Source organism: Neophocaena asiaeorientalis, unplaced genomic scaffold, assembly GCF_003031525.2.
Source record: "Neophocaena asiaeorientalis asiaeorientalis breed wild unplaced genomic scaffold, Neophocaena_asiaeorientalis_V1.1 scaffold297, whole genome shotgun sequence".
NCBI classification, from domain to species: domain Eukaryota; kingdom Metazoa; phylum Chordata; class Mammalia; order Artiodactyla; family Phocoenidae; genus Neophocaena; species Neophocaena asiaeorientalis.
The window spans coordinates 1,902,188-1,924,402 of NW_020175435.1; the positions used below are offsets into that span (position 1 = coordinate 1,902,188).

Genomic DNA, 22,215 nt, shown 5'->3' on the forward strand with positions numbered 1-22,215 from the left:
TGTGTTCCTGTCTTACTAATTGTTTGGCATAGGGTATCCAGCACTGTAGCTTGCTGGTCATTGAGTGAAGCTGGGTGTTGTTGTTGAGGTGGAGATCTCTGGAAGGTTTTCGCTGTTTGATATTACGTGGAGCTGGGAGGTCTCTTGTGGACCAATGTCCTGAACTTGGCTCTCCCACCTCAGAGGCACAGCCCTGACGCCTGGCTGGAGCACCAAGAGACTGTCCCCCACACGGCTCAGAATAAAAGGGAGAAAGAGAGAGAGAGAGAGAGAGAGAGAGAGAAGCGGCAGCAGCCTTAGCATCTCATGCCCGTCTCTGGGGTCCGTGCTGATAGCCGCGGCTCGCGCCCGTCTCTGGAGCTCCTTTAAGCGGCTCTTTTAATCCCCTCTCCTCGCACACCAGGAAACAAAGGCAAGAAAAAGTATCTTGCCTCTTCTGCAGCTCCACACTTTTCCCCGGACTCCCTCCCGGCCATCCGTGGCGCACTAACCCCCTGCTGGCTGTGTTGACGCCGCCAACCCCAGTCCTCTCCCTGCGCTCCGACCGAAGCCTAATCCTCAGCTCCCCGCCCCTCCTGCCCCGGTGGGTGAGCAGACAAGCCTCTCGGGCTGGTGAGTGCCGGTCGGCACCGATCCTCTGTGCGGGAATCTGTCCGCTTTGCCCTCCTCACCCCTGTGGCTGTGCTCTCCTCCGCGACCCCGAAGCTCCCCCCCTCCGCCACCTGCAATCTTCACCCGCGAAGGGGCTTCCTAGTGTGTGGAAACCTTTCCTTCTTCCCAGCTCCCTCCCAGAGGTGCAGGTCCTGTCCCTATTCTTTTGTCTCTGTTTTTTGGTTTTTTTTTTTCTTTTTCTTTTGCCCTACCCAGGTATGTGGGGACTTTTTTGCCTTTTCGGAAGTCTGAGGCCTTCTGCCAGCGCTCAGTATGTGTTCTGTAGGAGTTGTTCCACGTGTAGATGCATTTTTGATGTATCTGTGGGGAGGAAGGTGATTGCCATGTCTTACTTCTCCATCATCTTGCAGGTCCCACCCTCCTGTTATTTTAGAGTTCTTCCTCTGCCTCTTTATTACTGAATCCTTCTTCCCTCATCCCCAGAAGTAGTGGTAACACTGAATGTCTGTCATTTATTCATTGTGGTTTTACCACCTTTGTATCTATCTTGAACAGTGTAATTCAATTTTGTCTGCTTTTTTAAGATTTTATAAAGGAATTGTGTAATATTTTTAGGTCTTACTCTGTGACTTACAAATTAATTCACTCAGTATTGTTTTTGACCTTCGTCCATGTGGTCAAAATGTGACCGTCAGATATCTTCATTCTGTATGATATATAACTTTATGTATAAGGTATTTATCCATTCTACTCTAGAAAGGTATTTGAATTGATTGCAGGCTTGATTGGGGGTTTTTGTTTGTTGGTTGGTTTGCTTGTTTTTCAGCTATTATGAAAAGTGGTCTTGTCAACATTGTACATTTCATCTGGCGGACATGTGCAAGACTTTAGAGCAATGGCTCTCAATATGTAGTGCCTGGAGAGTAGCATCAGCATCACCTAGAAACTTTGCTGAAATGAATTTCTCGGGCCCCTCCCCAATCCTGCTGAACCAGGAACTGTAGGTGGGGCCCAGAGATCTTGTCTACACCAGTCCTCTGGCATTTCCCATGCATGTTAAAATTTGAAACCCACTGCTCCCAAGTTTATACCTAGGAGTAAAAATGATTATCTGATATACACATTCTGCTTAATAGTTAATGTAACCATTTCCCAAGTTACTGAACTGTCAGCATCAAATAAAAGTTATCAGTGTTCCACATCTTAGAAAACTCTTCTCATATGACTTCTAAGTTGTGTCAATCTCATGAGTTGTCATACTTTGTTGTGGTTTTAATTTCCATTTTCCTCACTACTAATAATATATATAGGTTTGGGGACCTTTCCACTCCTTTTTTCTCCTTTTGCCTAATTTTCTTCCCCCCTCTACCTTTTTATTGATTTGTAGAGGTGTTTTATGTAATCTAGATAGAACTTCTTTGTAATAGAAATATCTTCTCCAAGTTTGTGGCTTATTTTTTTTTTCCATTATATATTTTGATGAACAAAATTCTGATACTTAATGTCAAATTTATTAATTATTTTTGCTGTGGTTTGTGCATTTTGTGTCACTGTAGAGGGATCGTTCCCAGTCTCAAAGTCATAAAGATGCTCTTTAAATATTTTATGGTTTTACTTTTTATATTAAATTTTAAAATCTGCTTGTGAATTGATTTCATTTTTGTATTTTGGATACCAACTGATCCAGTACCATTTCTTGAATATTCTACTTTTCCTCAGAGATCTACAGTTTCCACCAGGTCATATTGTAAATCAGGTTTCCTTATATAGGTGGGCTTGTCCATTCATTGGTCTCTTGTCTACACCAGTACCAATGTTACACAAACATCATTTGAATTTAGCATTGTCCTTCCCAGTTTGTTTTTCATCTTCAAGAATGCCTAGGCTCTTCTTGGTATTTTGCTCTTCCACGTAATAGTTAGAATTGACATGTGTTTCACAAAATACAGAACAAGACAAAGCCAATATGGAAAATAAGTCAGAATCAAAATTATTGAGTTAACTGTCAGAATCATGCCATTGATAAAGAACAGCAGAATGAAGCCAAATTAGAAATAAAAATAAGAGAAAAATTGGTGAAGTAGAATATGTGTGTAAAATAAAAAGGAATAACACTTAAAAGCTGTCTCTTTGAAAAACTAACAAAATGGGTTATTCTTTCCTGAGAGTTTTCAATGTACAAAGAGTAAAGACACAAATAAATAACAGCAGGCATTGAACGGGGAGATAATTCAGATGGGCAGAGATTAAACATATGAGGATATTATGAAGTTTTATGCTTAAAATGTTGAAAGATATATGAAAGAGGTGAAACTTGTACCATAGTGTATCCAAATGACTGAAAAAGAATGAGAACTTGAATGGTCCTACACCTACTAAATAATTGGATCAGTGGTTTAATTTCTTACCAGAAAATCATAGGCCCAGGCAACTTTAGAGACACGTTTTTACCAAACATTCAAGGAGCAGATAAATCCTATATTATACAGATTCTTTTCAATTGCCTTCTAGCTGTTATCTTTTCCATTGAAAAGTCAATTGTTGGGCTTCCCTGGTGGCGCAGTGGTTGAGAGTCTGCCTGCCGATTCAGGGGACACGGGTTCATGCCCCAAGCCAGGAAGATCCCACATGCCACGGAGTGGCTGGGCCCGTGAGCCATGGCCACTGAGGCTGTGCATCCGGAGCCTGTGTTCTGCAACGGGAGAGGCCACAGCAGTGAGAGGCCCGCGTACCGGAAAAAAAAAAAAAAAAAAAAAAAAAGGCGTCAGTTGTCAGTTTGATTGTTATTCATTGTGGAGGAAATGTGATTTTTCTTTAAACTTCACTATATCTACTTTTCCCCTTTCTTTTGGTCATGAATTATATGCAGTTTTACTATGAGATGCCTGCCTGTGATTTTTTTCCCCCTTCATCCTATTTGAGGTTCTTTAAATCTGTAACTTCACAGCTTTTATATTAGGTTTTTGGAAATTCTCATTCAATATCATTTATAGCTTTTCCCCATTTCTCTCTTACTCTCTTTTTCTGGACTCCAAGTTTTTACATCTAAATTAAAACTTTCTAAATGTGCCATGTAAATGCTTTTTTTTTTTTTTTTTGGTGTATTTTGTCATCATGTTTATATCTGCTTTAAGTATAGATATTTTCTACTAATACTCCAAATCACAAATGCTCTCTTTTCAGCTCTGCTATTAAATTCATTTAGTGAGCTCTTCATTTCACTTATCTTTTTAAAAAAAATTTTCCATTTCCATTGGATTCTACTTCATAGACCCCAGTTCTCTGCTGATATTCTCCATGTTATTTTAATCCATTTTCATGTATATATTAATATACACATATGTATATTATATATTAATCATGGATATATATATTTTTTTAATTTTATTTTATTTTATTTTATTTTATTTTACTTTTTGCGGTACGTGGGCCTCTCACTGTTTTGGCCTCTCACGTTGCGGTGCACAGGCTCCGGACGCGCAGGCTCAGTGGCCATGGCTCACGGGCCTAGCCGCTCCGCGGCATGTGGGATCTTCCCGGACCAGGGCACGAACCCATGTCCCCTGCATCGGCAGGCGGACTCTCAACCACTGCGCCACCAGGGAAGCCCTAATCATGGATGTTTTAAAATTTATAACTGGTAACTCTTACATCTAAATAAACTTTTTGTTCTCCTTGTCTGTTTTTCTCTTGATTTTTGGTCATTGTTTTTTAATCCTGACCATACCTGGTTATTTTTTTATCAAATACTGGATAAGATTTATTAAAACATTTTAGAGGATATGGAATATGTTATTTTCCACAAGAGAGGATGTAGAGGAGGCAGTGAGGGTCTAGCAAGTCAGAATGATCCAGTTAGGGATTGAAATGATCCAAGGTAGGAAGGATTTCAAGCATTTTGAGGATTGATCTATTTCTGGTTTTACCCCTATGCTTAGTGCTTCAGGAGTCTTAAAATTCTGTAGTGTTTACTAGAGCCCTTATTTTCTAAGAGTCCTTAACTTTCAGTTTTTATTTCCCAACTCAGTGTGATTGCCAAAAACTTTTAGTTCCCACTTTCTGCTTGGCCTCAACTTTTCATCCTAGCCTCACATGCTTTAGGAAACAGTAAATTTCTCAAGGGAACATGCATGCAGAATGTCAGGCTTGCATCTCTGCGATTCCTTTCGTCCTTCAAGTCCTGGCTGCCATAGTTCCCCTGCACTCCAATTTTTACCTCCCTAGATAATTAAGATTGAAGCGAGCTCTAAACTGCTCCTGTGTGCTCAGCCACTTGTCTTACACAGTGAATTGGCAAAAATAAAACAAAATATAACAAAAAACTCTGAAGGAGTTAAAGCAATAGCAAACTAAGATGTACCTCGCTGCATTTGTCTCTTAACCTTGATCTTGTCCCCTCAGGTCTTGGATGCCTTGATTCTCCCTAAATGTCTTCATACAGAGTTTGTATAGATTATTCAGTTTTCACAGCTGTTTGGGGGGTTTCTGTTTGTTTTTTGTGGGTTATTTTGTTTTATGCAGAAAGAATGAGAGAAAGCTTCAGCTTCATACTGAAAAGCTGAAATTTACACGTCTACTTAACATACAGGCTTAACAACAAGGGTGTCTAAGAATTTTTCAAATCAACCCATACCTCTCCCAGTTTATGGGCTTTTTCTGTCCCCTGTTTTACTACTAGATTGTCTCATTACACACAAATTAAACCTTTTTTTTTTTTAATACGTCCATGTTTATTTATACTGGTATACACATTTACCATTGCTTTTGAACACATACATTCTCATGTTCAGCCTTTTTATACCAGGGACGACTTTCCTTCTCTTTGAAATAAATCTATTATATGTACTTTCATGAGGGTCTTTGGGTGATAAACACTGCTGGCTCATGCTTTTCTGGAAAAGTCTCAGTTTTACTTGTAAGACAATTTGCTAGGTACAAGTTTCCAAATTGAAATACTGCAAGCATATGTATTTAAGTTATTCTACTCTCTCCTTGCTTCCCTTGTTGCATTGAGATATAAAGTCACTCAAATTGCTTTTTCTTTGAAGTTGAATTGTCTTTTCTCTCTAGCTGCTTGTGAATGTTTCTGCTTTTTTCCCAAGTATTCTTCAGTTCTACCATGACATTTTTAGGCCTAAATTCTTCTTTATTTATCCTAGTATGGGTTTTTTGGATCTTCCTATATGGTATATTTCAACAGTTCTGGAAAATCCTCAGTCATTGTATCTTCATATATTGCTTCCCCATTCTCTCATTAACCCTTTGCCCCCTCAACACCCATCAGACGTATGTCAGACCTTCTTGTTTCTATCTTCCATGTCTTTTAACCTCTTATATATCTGTATCTTTGTTTCTCTCATCTCCATTCTGAAGAACTTCTTTGGAATTATTTCTCAGTTCACTAATTTTCTCTTCAGCTGTTTGTAATCTGTTAATCAACATAGCCATTGCATTTAAATTTTATCGTCTCCACTTTATATTGTTCCTCACCAGTAATCCAGCTCAGATTCCATGATCCATTTTAAAAATAATTTTCTTTCCTTCTCTACCTTCATTATACTTGATTAGCAACCTCGAGTAAGCATGGCTAGAGAAAAACATACAGTGTCTCCTGACAGTTATATTACATTTCTATGAGCCATTCTCTTTTCCTCTCTTCTAGACTATTTTATAACTTCTCTTCTGTCCTCAAACTCTAATACCTTCTCCCTGTCCTCACTCAGATCATGACCATGGTTGACACAAATACCCATCTACTGCTATCTTGCCCTCACCATACCTACCTTTCCCCCTACCAACATCTATGTCCGTATCCTCTGCTTTTCCTCCTCTAACTGTGAATCACTGAACTGTTGCTTCTGAAGACCAACCCTCCATCTGTGCACTGGCTCCTACTCCTACCCACTGTTTCAAAAATATTGTTCCAACTCTTATTTCTTCTGTCTCCTACATCATCATTTTTTTCTCCCTCTCTCTCCTGTATTGTTGCTTCATCCCCTTCCAGCTTCCACCCTGTTTCTCTGCTCTTTTTTATATCAAACTGTTTCATAGAGTTATCTCTACTCACTGTCTGTAGTTTTGCTGTTCTCTCTTAAACTCACTGTTATCTGATTTTTGTCTTATCACTCCAGTCAGCTGCTCATTTCAAATCACCAATGACCAATTTTCAGTGACCATCTTATTTAGGAACGTATTGTTGCCCTCCTCTTTGTTTATCTTGTTTTCTAGGACAGCACAATCTCCCAGTGTATCTCTTTTGCTCTGACTGCTCCTCAGTCTCCTTTTCTGGTTCCTTTTAATCTTCTCCAACCCATAAATTTGCACTTTTCTAGGGATCACTACACTTGTAGGCCATTTCTCTACTGTTATTTCCTTGTTAAAATTATCCAGTCTGATACCTTTAAATACCATCTGGATGCTGATAATATGCAAATTTGTGCCTCTAGCCCTAGCCTCTTTTCTGAACTCCAAACCTTCCATCCATTGCCTACTCTGTGTCTCTGCAGGGATGTCTAATAGGTGCCTCAGACCCTCCTTCTCCAAACCTGTTCTTTCTACAGACTATTGTCTCCATTAATGAACCAATCCAGTCTTCCAGTTTTTCAAGCCCCACAACTGGCTCCTGTTCCTTTCTCACTTCTTGCCTTTCTAATCCTCTTGCTCACTCTGTATCAGCCAAGGGGGTTCTTACTATTCCTTGAACGTACTAGGCATACTCCCATTTCCGGACCTTTGGATTTGCTGTTCTTCTGACCAGAAACACTATTCACCTAGATTTGCACACTTCTCCAAGGGCTTTGCCCACATATTGCCCTTCTCAGCAAGGCTGTCTCTAACCACTCTAGTTATAATTGCAGTCCCAGCCCCATCGCCTGGTATTCCCTTTCTTACATTCCTGTTTTGTTTTTTGTCACCCTCCTCATAGCCGTTCCTACCATCTGATGATGTAGAATATATAGTTTACTTATGTATCAATCTCATCCCTAATCCCCAAATATAATGTAAGCTCTATGAAGCCTGTTTTGTTTGTTGGTTGGTTGCTTGGTTTTGTTCACTGTTGTGTCTAAATCAGTGTGGTTCATGGTAGGTGTTCAATAAATGCTGGGACAATCATTTTATGCATGAAGTAAAGCAGTGACAAAAAGATGGGGTTAGTGCGTTAGTGCTCAGGGTCGGGGTGAGGGGGTCACACTTCAGAGTGAGGAAATGTTCAAGCAGTAGCTTCCTAAATGAGAGAAGGGTGTGTTCAGAAGCAAAATCCTGGACACCATTTCATCTCTTGGGGTCTGCAAATAGTGCAACATGACTAGGAATCTAGGATGTGTGGTGGGTGTTGGCTTATGAAATAGTCAAGTATCAGTCAGTTCGAGGAAGGTCTTAGATGTTAAACTATGAGGTCTAAATGTCATAAGGTAGGCCAGGAAGCAATAGAAAATATTCAGATGAAAGGGCATGACATGACCTGTAGGTGTTTTTTTTTTTGGTTTTCTATTGTTTTGCTTTATTATGGTGGTACATAAGGCATTTTGTTTGTCTCTTTTAATGACAATAAATCCAGGTATACGTTATTGAGAAGGGGCCACTTACTGATTTGTTGTCATAGAAATGAACTTGCATGTGGTCAAATTAAGAACAAATTGTTGCATTGTTTTCTCTTTGTTTAACCCTTGAGTTTTTTGGATCAGAACTAGCATAGTTTGTTTCACAGTACTCAATACCTTTATTCTAAAATAATCATCTGTGTGTGACTCTCCCCCCAGTCTGGGCCAGACACATACAGGATGGATGTTCATAAAGACTGATTATTTCAAGAGACACTGTTTTCAAATGTTTAGATTTAATCTTTAGTGTAACAAAAGAACTGATTTTCACAATATTCTGAAAGGTGTGTGTGTGCTTCTCTTTCTCATTTTCTTTGTCATAGGGGCCACACCAGTGGTTTTCACAGAAAGTTAGACCCCTCTTCAGTACTTTTCAAACGAAACATCTTCCAACCCCTTGAATATTCATTCAAAGTCATTGGGCTTTAAAGCAGCAGCGCCTTAACCAAACTAAATCAATTAGCCCTTCCTTTGTGCTTCTTGAGATGCTGTTTCTCCATACAGTTTAAACCCAGGAGTCTAGTCAGGAAGGTAGATGTTTGGTTAATTTTTGTCTGTTTTTCTTCTAAAATAATCAGTTCCACTTTTATAATAATTTTCTCTTAAGCCTTAATTGACTTTATGAGGTGAATCTTGACTTCTTTATTCTATTCCTTAAAATTCAGTGTTTACTTAGGGATATAGGAATGGGTAACTTAAAACAGAGAGTAGATTTTCCATTAGCTGAAACTTGATATAGAAGTTTCTCAAAGTTTTTCTACCACAAGTGAACATTTAATTTTGTTATTACATGCTTAGTGTTTATATGCTATCTTAAGTTATGTCATTCTACTACAAAATAGAGTAGCAATTTGAGATCACCTAGTTAATCTGACCAATGTTGGGTCAAAGTTATACTCTGAATAATGATCGTATTGAGCAGCTCCCCAAATTTCTGTGGCATCCTTAGCTATTTATGAGAACAAACATAAAATAATCCATGATTTTGTAAGAGCACCCCTACCATAATATATATATGTGTGTGTGTGTGTGTGTATATAAATAAACATATATATATATATATTTAAATGAGGATCTTGATTCCATTGTTCAATTTCTTTTAAACATTATGAACAATGTGTAGGTCACAAATGGAAAATGCTAATTTATATAATCATACTTTGTATGTTTGTTTCATTTGTTTTAACAAATGCAATGTTTCTGGTTATTCAGAAACTTGATTTCATTTAATTGAGCTATTTCCTAGTCTTAAATCTACTCTCAAGGGACAGAAGGACAAAATTTTAAGTTAATCTTAAATGAGTAAATCCTGAAGTATTTGGGAAAATAGCCATGCTATTGTATTTGGTATTCCAAGTTAACTACCTTATAGTGAGGCATCCTCTTGGATGTATAGAAGATATTTAATAATTGGTTGGTTGGTCAATTTTATTGACCACTTCATAATGAAACCTGAGAAAAATGTAGCCTGATTTGTTCTTTAAAACTCTTTGTGACATAAGATAATATATTTCTCAGCCCTACCTAAAGAAGCAATACCTAGAGGATTCATTCAAGAGATATGTTCATCTATGGCAATCTAAGTTCCTCAATCAGAGCTACCCTGGAACCACTGACTCCCTAAGATAGTATTTCTGTTTTTAGGTTTTCCCCCAGGAAAACGCAAGTGTCTTTATGAATCATTTTTCCTCATGATTTGGCATGCTTATATTCTTCATATCTATAGATATGATTATATTCTTCATATCTAATTTCATAAAAATTATGGCAAACACATTTTGGGGTAGAAAGTGAAGAAATATTTGTAAGCTGAAGATTTGAGGTAATTTCTTAAAGTTACGTTTTTGAGGAAGGTTCAGATGGGGTCACCATAGCATCTGCATCATGGAACATAGGGAAACCTGCGTGGTGGGGTGAGAAGCTTCCTTGTTGTCAGAGAAATCAGGCTTCACTGATTCTGACATTTTATAGGTGATTCTGTTTTAATTCTGAGTAGTTGTTCCCTTGAATGGATATATTATATTCACTTGTTGGTGGACATTTGAGCTGCTGCCAGTTTTGTTGTTGTTGTTATTTGGAATGAAGCTGCCATGTTCTGAACATTTGTGCGCAAGTCTCTGGGTCATATGTTAAATATCTAGGAGTAGGAAAGCTTGAATTACAGAGGTGTATGCACAACTTTTTGAAAAACTGCCATGTGGTTTCCCAAATCAGGTATCATTTTGTATTCCTACCAGGAGTGTATAAGACCTCCAGTTGTTCCACATTGTCAACACTTTATATCTTGTCAGTTTTCTTTTTTAATTTTAGCCTTTCTAATATGTGCTATTTCATAGGAGTTATTTGCATTTTCGTGATGGTTAATCAAGTTGGATGTCTTTCCATGTGCTTTTAGACATTCATATAGATTTGTGTGTACGTGAAGAGTCTGATCAAATATTTCACCAATCTTTATTGAGTTGTCTTCTTACTAAGTTGTAAGAATTCTTTATATATTCCAGATACATGTTCTCTTTCAGTATATGTGTAGAAAATACTTTCTCCCATTTTGTGACTTTTTTTTTTTTCATTTCTTAATTGTGTCTTCCAAAGAGCAAATGAAGAATAATTTCAATGAAGTTTCCTTTTTATTTTATTTACATTATTTTATTGTGCTTTTTTGTCCTAAGAAATCTTTGGTCTACCCTCCCCTATGCCAGAGGTTTTCTCCTATGTGTATTCTAGAAGTTTTGAAATTTTAGCATTTACTTTTAGATATTATGATTTATTTAATTTCTAAATATGGTAAGTGGTAAAGGTTAGTGATTTTTTTTTCCCCACACATATATCCAGTTGTTCCAGGGCCATTTGTTGAAAAGACACTCTTTTCTCCCATTGAATTACCTTGGCAACTTTCTTAGAGATCAGTTAATTACATATATGTGGATTCTATTTTCTGTTCCATTACTATAGCTTTATAGTAAACTAAATTACGTAGTATAAGCTTTATTTTTTAAAATTGCTTTGATTATTCTGTTATTTACATTTCAATATAATATTCAGAATCAGCTTGTCAATTTCTACAAAATTGGGATTGCTTGCATCTGTGGATCAATTTGTGAAGAACTGCCATCTTAACAATATTGAGTCTTATAATCCGTGAACTAGTGGCATTTCTGTCCACTTCTTTCTGTGTTCTGTAACGTTCCTCAGTAATATTTTATAATTTCCAGGGAAGAGATCTTGCTCACGTTTTGTGAATTTTATTCCCATGTATTTTATGGGCTTTGGTTCTACTGTAAATGGAAAATCTTAAATTTTATTTTCCAGATTTTTGCTGCTAGTTTTAAAAATATAATTGATTTTTTAGAAGTAACTTTATACCCTGTCAGTGCTGGATTTGTTATTTCTAGGATTTGCTTTGTAGATTCCTTAGGATTTTCTATGTAAAAAGTCAGGTCATCAATAAAAAGCGACAGTATTGCTTTCCTCCTTTCTGATACTTATGCCTTTTATTTCATTTATTTTCCTTCATTGCAATGACTAGGACATTCAGTCCAATACTGAATAGGAGTAGTGAGAGCAGACATCCCTACCTTGTTTCTAATTTTAGAAGGAAATCATGCAGTTTTCTCCATCATAGAATCATTTTGTCTGTTCTAGAACTTCATCTAAATGGCATACAGTATGTGCTCTTTTTTGTATAAGGCTTCTTTCTCTCTCAGTGTGTTTTTGAGATTTATTCATGTGGTTGCATGCCTAAGTAACTTCCTTCCTAGCAAGTGTTGATTTTTTTAAAAGCAACTTCTCAAAGCATAATTTACATATTACCAACTATAGCCAAATATGATCAAATACGATAACTGTAAGATTTTTGTAAGTGTCCTTTATCAGATTGAGGAAATTCCTTCTATTCATTGTTTATTAATAGTGTTGAATTTTTGGTCAATATTTTTTTCCACATCTATTGAAATAATCAAGTGTTTTTTTCTCCTTTCTGTCAATGTGGTGAATTACATTGTTTTTTAATGTGAAACTAATCTTACATTCTTGGAACATATTCTACTTGGTCACACTGTAGTATATATTTTTCATATATTTCTTGATTTGGTTCACTATTATTTTCTTAAGGATTTTTGCATCTTTGTTCCTGTTGAATATTTGCCTGTAGTTTATTTTGTTGTAATGGCTTTGTCAGGTTTTGGTATCAGGGTAACACTGGCTTCATAAAATTGGCTGTGAAGTGTTCCCTCCAACATAATGTTCTTTCTTCTTTGAATGTTTGAAAGAATTCAACAGTAAAAGCATTTGAACCTGAATTTATCTTGGTGGGGACATTTGTTCAATTTTGTTAAGTTGCATTTTTCAATAATTTTTTCCTTTGTTTAAATGGTCAAAGTTTTTGCCACAGAGTTATTCGTTTTATTTTCATCTCTACCTTTTATGCTTGCAATGTTTATTCTGTTAACTTTCAATGTAATTGTTGATATGTTGAATTTAGGTTACCATTTTATTAGTTTTTTTATTTGTCTACTATGTTTCTTATTCCTATTTCCCTTTTCTTACCTTTTAGAATTCCATTTTAATTCATCTGTTGACTTGTTATCTATTCTTCTCTGCTTGTTCTTCACTGATTGGTCTAGGGATTAATCCTGTTAGACTCAAATTGCACATTTGGTCGCACCTGCTGTGGGTGGCAGCTTCGATCCCAATTCAGACACTGCTTTGAGTCTGCCCCATGTGTGTGGTACAGACCGTAGCAGAGTTCACATACAGAATTTGGGATTTTCTTTTGCTTACTCTCTCCTTCCAGTGTGTTTGTACACTCTCTGGTGGCCCTAATTGTCACTGACTCCTTTGCCTATATCCTTCATTCAGAAAGATGGCAAATTTTTCTGTTGAGTACCAACTGGTATCATCTCTGTGTCTGCAGCTGCTCTTGAGTCAAAAGGTGCAAGAAACGTTAAAGTGACTCCATTCAGATCTGAGTTCTTTTCCCAAGGTTTCAACTCCGCTGCAAAATTAAATAACTTTGTTTCAGACTCTCAGATAATTGGTCTCCCCTCCCTGCCAAGGGTTTCTATTTGTTTTTGCTAGAAGCTATTGCTAGGAAATTAATCCTTTATTACAGAAGTAGGAATTAGGCATTGATTTTTAAAATGTTTCTGAAGGTACTAGTCTCTCACTCTAAAAGAGTTTCAAGCCCTTTGAATGTGATATTTAAATGTGGCTCTTTTTTTTTTCTTTTTGTAAAACACTCTGGGCTTACTTACCTATACCTGGTGGAGGCAAATATTATGGCAAATGAGGTGTTTGTCTAACACAGCTGTCCCTCTAGTATTGGTTGACGCACAAGTAATTTTTTTGAAGACATTTTATAAATAGTTGATGATGAAAATAAATCAAAAATATGTTGTTTCCTATTTTTTTCTCAATAGTTTTAGGTCAGCCTCTTTTTACTTGAAATTATATTTAGAAATTTAAAAGAACAGTAAAACCCCACTTATCCAGTAGATACAAATTAAGAAATAGTAATCCTTTAGAACACAGTTAAAACCTCTAATCCTAAAAGAACTTTAAGAACAGGGAAAGGGAAATAGGTAACAATAAGGAAAATCACTAGTTTTACATAGTAGAGAAGTTGCTGTACTGTTTTCTCTACTTTTCTCTATGTTGTTCATAATGAAACAAAGCAAGACAAAAAAGTAAAAGAAAAAGAAAGCTTTAAAAAGCTAGGAAATTATAGGAAAAAATATATATTATGAAATAATAAATAAAAGAAAGTTGATAAAGCACACCAAATTAATAGACTGGAAGACATCAACAGTGTAATAATTTGCATTGAATCAAAAAGTATTTCAAAAATTCTGTACTTATTAAAAAATATAGAGAGATTTAGCATTAAAACAAAATATAATGTATAGACTGGGAGGCTAAAGGAAAATGTCATGATTTGCAGTTTATATGATTTTTCACACCACATCTCCAAAATGATACATTTGCAATCTCATAACAAGCAATAAGAGGGCTCAGAAATAATGGGAACAACATATAAATCAATGTTCCTGTACCTAGAAGTAACCAACTAAAGTATACATATTTGAAAATGACCCCATTTGTAATAGTATCAAAAGTGTTAAGTTACTTACAAAAAATAACAAAACATATGCAAAATCATTATGGTGAAAGTAAAAAAGATATTTTGAGATACATAAAAGAAGTCCTGAGTATATGGAGAAATAAACAGTCCTTATAATTCAGAAGGTCAATGTCAGGATTTCAGTTCTCTCTGAATTGACATATACATTAAAGGCTATCTGAATAAAAATTTCACCAGTAATTTTATAGAATGTTGCAAACTGATTTTTAAATACATGTGGAAGGATAAAGGGCAAAGAACGATCTGAGATAATTTTGATAGTGAAGTAATTGGGACTTACCCACTCAGATATCATCTGGTTATAAACTGCTGTTTAACAACATGGTCTTGGTGAAAGAACAATAATATAATTCAGTGGAAGGGATGAGAGGGTCCGTAAACAACCAACACAGTCATGTGGGAAGCTGATGTGTGACAGAGGTGGGCATGTAGATCAGTGAGCAAAGTATGGATCCCTTCAGTAATCTAATTCTGAAAGTTGACTGTACTCAATATTTTGTAATAACCAATAAGGGAAAAGAATCTGAAAAAAAAAAAGATATATATGTGTGTATAACTGAATCACTTTGCTGTACACCTGAAACTAATACAACGTTGTAAATCAACTATAGTTCAATTTTAAAAAATGAAATAAAAATAAAAGTTGGCTATATGTGAGGATGGAGTTCAAATCGGATGCTTGTTTCCAATGATAAACCAAAAAGCATTTGAGACAAAACAAGGAACACGCACACATACACCCACACACACACAATTATCTTTTGGAAGCAAACACAAGGAAATTGCTTTATCACCTCAGGGTAGCATATGATTTCTTAAGTAGAACATTGAATATTAAATGGCAGAAATGTTAAAGTCAAAGATTAATATGTTTGACTATATTAAAAAGCAAGACACTGTTTCAACCTAAGTTTTCATTGATAAGAGAGTATAATGGAAAAATTGCAGAACATTCATTGGAATGGGGTACCATAGATCAGGTAAAATGAATATACTTGATTTATACATAACACCACCAATAGATCTATAAAACATAGTATTGAACAAAAAAATTCCAGAACGATCTCAACATTTTGATACTGTTTATTTCTAATATAAACCTTATGTCTCCTCAAGTGTCAAAGATTCACACTGATCATCATCTTCTTGTGGCCATGTAGCCTCAAAATGCGAAGATTTTAAGATTTTTATGGATAAACAACAAGGTCCTACTGTATAGCACAGGGAACTATATTCAGCATTCTGTGACAAACCATAATGGAAAAGAATATGAAAAAGAATACATACATATATATATATATAAATATATATAACTGAGTCACTTTGCTGTACAGCAGAACTTAATACAACATTGTAAATCAACTATACTTCAATAAAATTTAAAAAAAATATTTTAAAGAGACTTCAGAAAACTGAAGTTTTTATCCAAGATATTTGAATTTTTCAGCATTGGCAGCCTCTTTGAAAAGTAATCATTCTTTCTAGTTCATATACACTTCAGTGTTGTCAAAAATTGGCCTGTGGCCAACCTCTTCGTGACTTTTGGATTTTCCACACTACTTTTCCTAAATTCTGGTACATTGAATCCAGCAGCAAAAAACTCTGAATAAGGTTGATAGGGTAATGAGGTTTCCAAATATGGGAACTCTATTCCAGAGTGTGACAGGCCAACTCATTTCTCTGTCTTCCTTATTCTGCTACCAGTTCTAAAACTGTGTTAGTCATCATGTGTGTATCTTTGTGTGTGTGTGTGTGTGTGTGTGTGTGTGTGTGTGTGTGTGTGTGTTTAACCTATTTGGAACTATATAGAGAATCCTGGGTTTAATCTCCTTAAGTCAATGAATAGGAATTGAAGATTGCTCCCATACTGCTTTTTCAAGCAGTCATTTTTGTCTGTGTCTTCCAATCAGGTGTTTTTAGTCACTGTCTGGAATTTTGAACTGTACATGATCCCACTGGCATTATCGCTCCTCTTTGTCTACAATTTCATCAGACCTACGTTGGGGAAGGTTGGCAGCATCCAGGACAGCCAGGTGAGCAAAGATTCCAATAATTCTGACATTTGACTAAAGAAAAAATGTGTTAGCAGTAAACCACCACCACCAAATCATGACCTGAGTCCCCTGCATTTGAGGAGCAACACTGCACATGTATTCATGTTACAGGGAAGATATTTATCATGTGTAATCTGGAGTCTTCTTCCTAGAGCATCTCGTGTTCCTGAGTCTTGGCCTGCCTTCTTAGCCTGAGTGAGCCATCTGGTTCTTGGTCAGCATTTCCATGCGGGCAGCACATGTCTGCGTGCCCATCTGGTTCTCCATAAGGTTCCTGGGAATGAGATTCTCAATCACTAGAGAAAAGCCTTTGGTGGCTCCTTGAGCCCCTTCAGGGCACACACAACTGGGAGGCTGCCTCAGGCCTCTCCATATAATTATCCTGTACAATATTCTCCTCTAGGCTGAAGCCTCAGGGGATGCTCTGAGGCTTGCCAACTCCCAGGGAAATCAGAGAGTGCGTGGGCATGGGCCCCTCTGTTCTTGAGTGCCCAAGTTTTTCTTGCAATTCTCAAACTCGCCGTGGTGTTAAAGGAAGCACAGGCAAGGCCTCTTCTCAAAGACATCGCCCAGCATTTACTTTTCTTAATTTTTCTCCAGCTCTCCCTCCCCTACCCCTCTTATCCCAGCCCATAGAATCTTTTTCTGCTCTGGGTTAGAAGGAACTTGTATTTATAGACTTGCTTTATGATATAATCTTGGCATTCCAGATTCAAGAACCAAGTTTTTAAAACAAAAATCAAAGGTCTTGAGACTTGATAACATCCTTTAGAAAAATCACCTGCACGTTAGGTTTTCTAAGACTCAAAAGCTGACCATCTTCACCTATTTTTCCTTATAAATGTTCTGATTATTTTAAGAAATCATCTCTGAAATAATGGATATTTAAGGAATGTTTCTGGTTTCATTTGGGATGGGGGAAATGAGTGTTATGGCCGGGAGTAAAACCTCAGACAAATTCCAAATTCTGTTCTGTTTGGTTTTTGATTGTGTAGTGCAATAAGCATGTGCCTATATCAATAAATGAGGGGCCTGAAGATGCTAGAACCAAGTAACAAATAAATAGCTTTAAAGTACAGGTTTATGTAAGGACTAAGTTTCACAGAGGTACAGATGAGGGAAATTTTTACAGAGAAGCATCTGTTGTAAAAGTGCTGTCAACTAACATTTTTACAGTTTTAATCAGATTTTATTTTCCCAGGTATATATATGTATACGTTTATAGCATGTGTATATATATGTGTGTGTATTTGTAGGCAGGTATATATATGTATATATGTGTGTGTATGTAAATATGGGTACATAAGTGTACTTGTGTGTGTATGCATATAAACATGTATGTGTGTGTATGAAACCTTTTAAATTTACTAAACATTTTCTAATTTATTACCTAATTTAATCTTGGTAACATAACCATGAAGAGTCAAGAACTACTGTTTTCATTTCATGCTTCATAAAGCTAACGTTCACAGTGGCAAAGTGATTTGCTCAAAGTCACACAGCAAAACAGTGCTGGAACAATGTCTCCAGCTGAAGACTTTGTCTCAAGATGAAGACTTCTGACTCCTAATTACATTAGAGTTTTTTCCTCCCATAACATGTTTCATTGTATTCATTTTTATCCATGTGCTTTTATGAAACATGCTTGTTGCCATCATTAAATAGGTTAGTTCTCCAGCATCAGTAAGTATCCCACAGACTGCTAGGTGGAGCTCCTAGGAATTCTGGGAGGTAATACAGTACTAGCCCTGAAGAAATTGCTCAGTAGTTTATGGAGGATAGCAGAGTACTGTCTGGATACTTCAGAGTTACTCCCTTATACAAGCATTATATTGACCATTCTTTTTTCTATTGGAACAATGGCATCTTATTAGCATGCCTGACCTTTGCAAGGTTAAGCAGAAAGGTAAGTGTTCAAATTGAAAATAGTCCTTGGTTTTCTGATACCCAGCATTCTTTTGAAGCTACCAAATCGTTGGATTGTGTACCAACATGTGTTAGCTTTTAAATGTAGCAGTGATATGATTCAAGGGTACCTGTTAACTAGCCAAGATCTCTAAATGAATCTGAACAAGCCTCTGTGCAGCACAGCTGGTGCTGGGGCCCCTGAACTAAAGGCAGTCCCCCCTTTAGTCCAGATCTGAGCCTTGAGTTTCCTTCCCTCACCTGCCCCTCACCCACCCTGAAGCCCAAGGAAAACAAGAATGCCATATAGAAACCTGTAGCTTATTCTTGAGATTGATTACGTTCAGACTGATGCATTTAATACTGTCTAATGTTTCGGTAATGGACCCAGAGGAAAAGTGCAGTCATTCTAACAATGAGCCCAGCACAGACGGAGTGTGGTGTTCTCAGCCTTAACACAGCAGCTGCTTCATTTGTCAGACTCAGAACAAAACTGTTTACAGATAGTACAACTCCGCAATGCATTTTTAAAGCTGGCTGCCTTCAAAAGGCACTCCCCTAATAGCTTTATTTATACTTAACAGTTTTATGTAGATTATACATATTGTTTACAACCTTGGCAAGGCATCCCTTAACTTTAAAAGTGTCCTTTTTAAAGAAGTTACAGTGTTTTTTGTTTTTTTTTTTTGTGGTACACGGGCCTCTCACTGTTGTGGCCTCTCCCGTTGCGGCACACAGGCTCCAGACGCGCAGGCTCAGCGGCCATGGCTCACGGGCCTAGCCGCTCCGCAGCATGTGGGATCTTCCCGGACCGGGGCACAAACCCATGCCCCCTGCACCGGCAGGCGGACCCCCAACGACTGCGCCACCAGGGAAGCCCTACAGTGTATTTTAAAAAGACTAGTGTTGCAATGATATAGGAAAACTTTAAGCATGAGTACGCATTTCATTCGTAGTCGGTAATTTCGGTTGACGTTTTATTACAAATTATGGATTTTCCTTACAGGAGAGCACGGACATAGATGAGGAGAAGTATGAAGATGACAAGGTGGGTGTGCTCGAGAAAGGACACAAAGGGGAAACATGACTGCTTCCAGTGTTCTAGCCGGTTGAGTCAAACAAGCAATATTTTCATAATGTATAAAGGATATCCCTTTTTTAAGATTCTTAAAATGAGGATGAAAAGGGACGAAATATAAGGAATAACTGAAATGTTATAGAAGCATCCCTCTAGGAGGCCTGTCATTTGAGGCAAAGATTAGCCTTCCCCTTGGTGGATGAAAGGTAGATGAAAGGTAGCCCAGGAAGCCAAAAGTAAATCAAGTGCAATCGCTATTCCTTTAGGCTCATGTCTGCACTCTGCAGGGTGGTCACCCGCTTCAGAACCTGTCACTTGCCCAGCTGTTGCTGGCAACGTTTTCAGCTCTACGTCTGTGTACATCTGTCCTTTCTCTCCTCCTGGGAGATTCTCTCAAATCTGCTACTTTTTGTTGTCATTACGCTTTCAGACAAACCTTCTGGAATAAAATGAAAAAAAAAAAAAAAAAAAGTGAAATGCCAAATGAGATGCTACTAGCTTCACGGCCGCCCAGTCCCCTAGAACCTATGGGTCTACGGGGCTAAGGTGATAGTGTGTAGAAGGCTGACAGGAGAGGAAAGGGGCGAACGGGGGAAACTTAAGAGTTAAGTATCCAATATAAAATGTCCAGAAAATAGAAACGAATTTAAAAACACTAGCTCCATGACACAGACAGCCTTAAAATTAATTGAGCAAGCCAGATGGTTTTGCCCATTTGAAGGATGCTGGGCAGATTACAAAGTAAATCTTATTTGTTGTGCTAAAATGATTATTAACAGCAAAGTAATAAAGTATATATTTTTTTAAAGGGAATTGACCCTTTTTAGAATGAAGGTCCCAAGATGCAACTTTCTTCTTCTTCTTTTTTTTAATTAATTAATTAATTTTTTGGCTGCTTTGGGTCTTAGTTGCTGCACGCGGGCTTTCTCTAGTTGCAGCGAGCAGGGGCTACACTTTGTTGCAGAGCACGGGCTCTAGGCTGGCGGTCTTCAATAGTTGTGGCTCACGGGCTCTAGAGCACAGGCTCTGTAGTTGTGGTGCACCGGCTTCATTGCTCCATGGCATGTGGGATCTTCCTGGACCAGGGATTGAACCTGTATCCCCTGCACTGGCAGGCGGATTCTTAACCACTACACCACCAGGGAAGGCCTGCAACTTTCTTCTTGATGAATTGACGTGAGTGGCTTCTGAGTGATGTAACTCCTTGAACATTAAAATAGTCATAGCTAAGCTAATGTGCATTAGGGGGTGTTTAACCAAAGGAAACACAGGTATTAATTAAATTATTTTAAACCTACATTAGGCATAATTATCAATTTTATTAACCAAAGTTTGGAAGTGAAGAAGATTTCTTTCTCTTGGACCAAGTCTGTGTAAACGAGCCACCCCATGGAAGGAGGATGCCATCCACCCTTGAGAGATAATTGTGACCATGGGGCTTTGTCCCATCTGATAAAGGAGACATCTAACAAGAAGGCAATGGATGAAAAAGTGGTGTCGATGAACTGTCAGGCAACAGACTGAGCTATGAAAGTCTAGACCAGTGTTTTTCACCATCTAACCTTCCATCGTGGTCCTTCAAGGGCTGTCTGGGGGCCTGGGGGTGTGGAGGTAGAGCCATTTGGGCTGTGCATCAAGCTTTTCTGGGCAAGGATAACTGAGTTGGAACTACAACATCTACATGCATGAGCCTGGGAGCTCTTGCGTTCATCCAAGCACAGCCCTCCACGCAACAGTTGTGGCAGCCCATCCCACACTGAGGATGTTGGCTCTGGGGTTCTTCATGTCTCCTCCAGGGCCATTCCATTCTTGAGATACTTTGATTGTAGTATGTTTGTAGGGCCTTTAATAGCCCCACGTGGCCATGTTTGTTTTGCTTCCTCAATTTCATATTTCTGTGGAAACTTCTAGAGGAATAAGTCTGAAATGAAATGTTGACTTCTGTTTGTGCCTCTTCTGCTGAACACACGCCTTCTATTGTGAGGGGATTTTGGCAAACTTTGCAGTCTTTTTGCACGTCTCTTCACTCTCACTCCTCTAAGAGATGGGTAAACTAGAGCAGTTTTCAACTTTTAAGACTTCGGGAGCATACATCCACCTATATATTATTACACTTCATCATTTCTTCTCCATGTAGAGCAGCCTCCATGCCTGGGATGGGTCCCTCAAGCACACAGGCCCTGGGCCACTGCCCTCCACAGTGTGCTGACTCCAAGGGCTTCCCCACAGCGCCCTTCTGGCTTCTGTTGTGTGTTCGACATGACAGATGGGCTTCTGGGAACTGTAACACACCCAGTGAGAGATGAACTGTTTACAGATTATAAACACACAGCCGTCTCCTTCCAAACCAGAAGAGGAGAGGAACTCCTTTCTACCCAAACAATCCATCTTGAAAGTGACACTCCTTAATTGCCAGCACCCCTTCCCACCAAATACCATCATGGACGACTGTGGAAGATGAAAGCATGCTGGGGCCCCTTGGCACAGCTTCCTTGGGAGATGGACACATTCCCATATTCTGCCTGTCTCTGATGCACAGGCCAGGACATGGTCTGGGGTCTGTCATCTTTTTATTGTCTGGAACAGGGATGGTTGTAAAATGACATCACTATAGCCTCTTGCTTCTTCTCATTGTTGAAAGTCCATGGAAAATGACCTGCATTTTTAGAAACCAAATTAGGCTCCACAGTTTTGCCTTCCTTTCTTTTTGTGGACTTTCAGTCACAATGTAGAACTTTCAGGTCACTAGTTTTTTGACTTTTAGGAAACTAAATGTACAAACTAAACTTTGAGGAGAGGAGATTTTTCTTTCTTATACCTGATGGC

The 22,215-nt window shown here is 37.9% G+C and overlaps 1 protein-coding gene across 5 annotated transcripts in view; it reads left to right on the top strand.

Moving 5' to 3' along the window:
* MCTP2 (multiple C2 and transmembrane domain containing 2) overlaps positions 1–22,215 on the top strand; it is a 243,719-nt gene that overhangs the window by 190,032 nt on the left and 31,472 nt on the right. For all 5 annotated transcript variants that reach the window (XM_024767708.1, XM_024767710.1, XM_024767711.1 and 2 more), the window contains 2 exons: positions 16,263–16,385; positions 19,318–19,359. In XM_024767708.1, the coding sequence (XP_024623476.1) occupies positions 16,263–16,385; positions 19,318–19,359 (165 nt within the window). The remainder of the gene's footprint in view (positions 1–16,262; positions 16,386–19,317; positions 19,360–22,215) is intronic.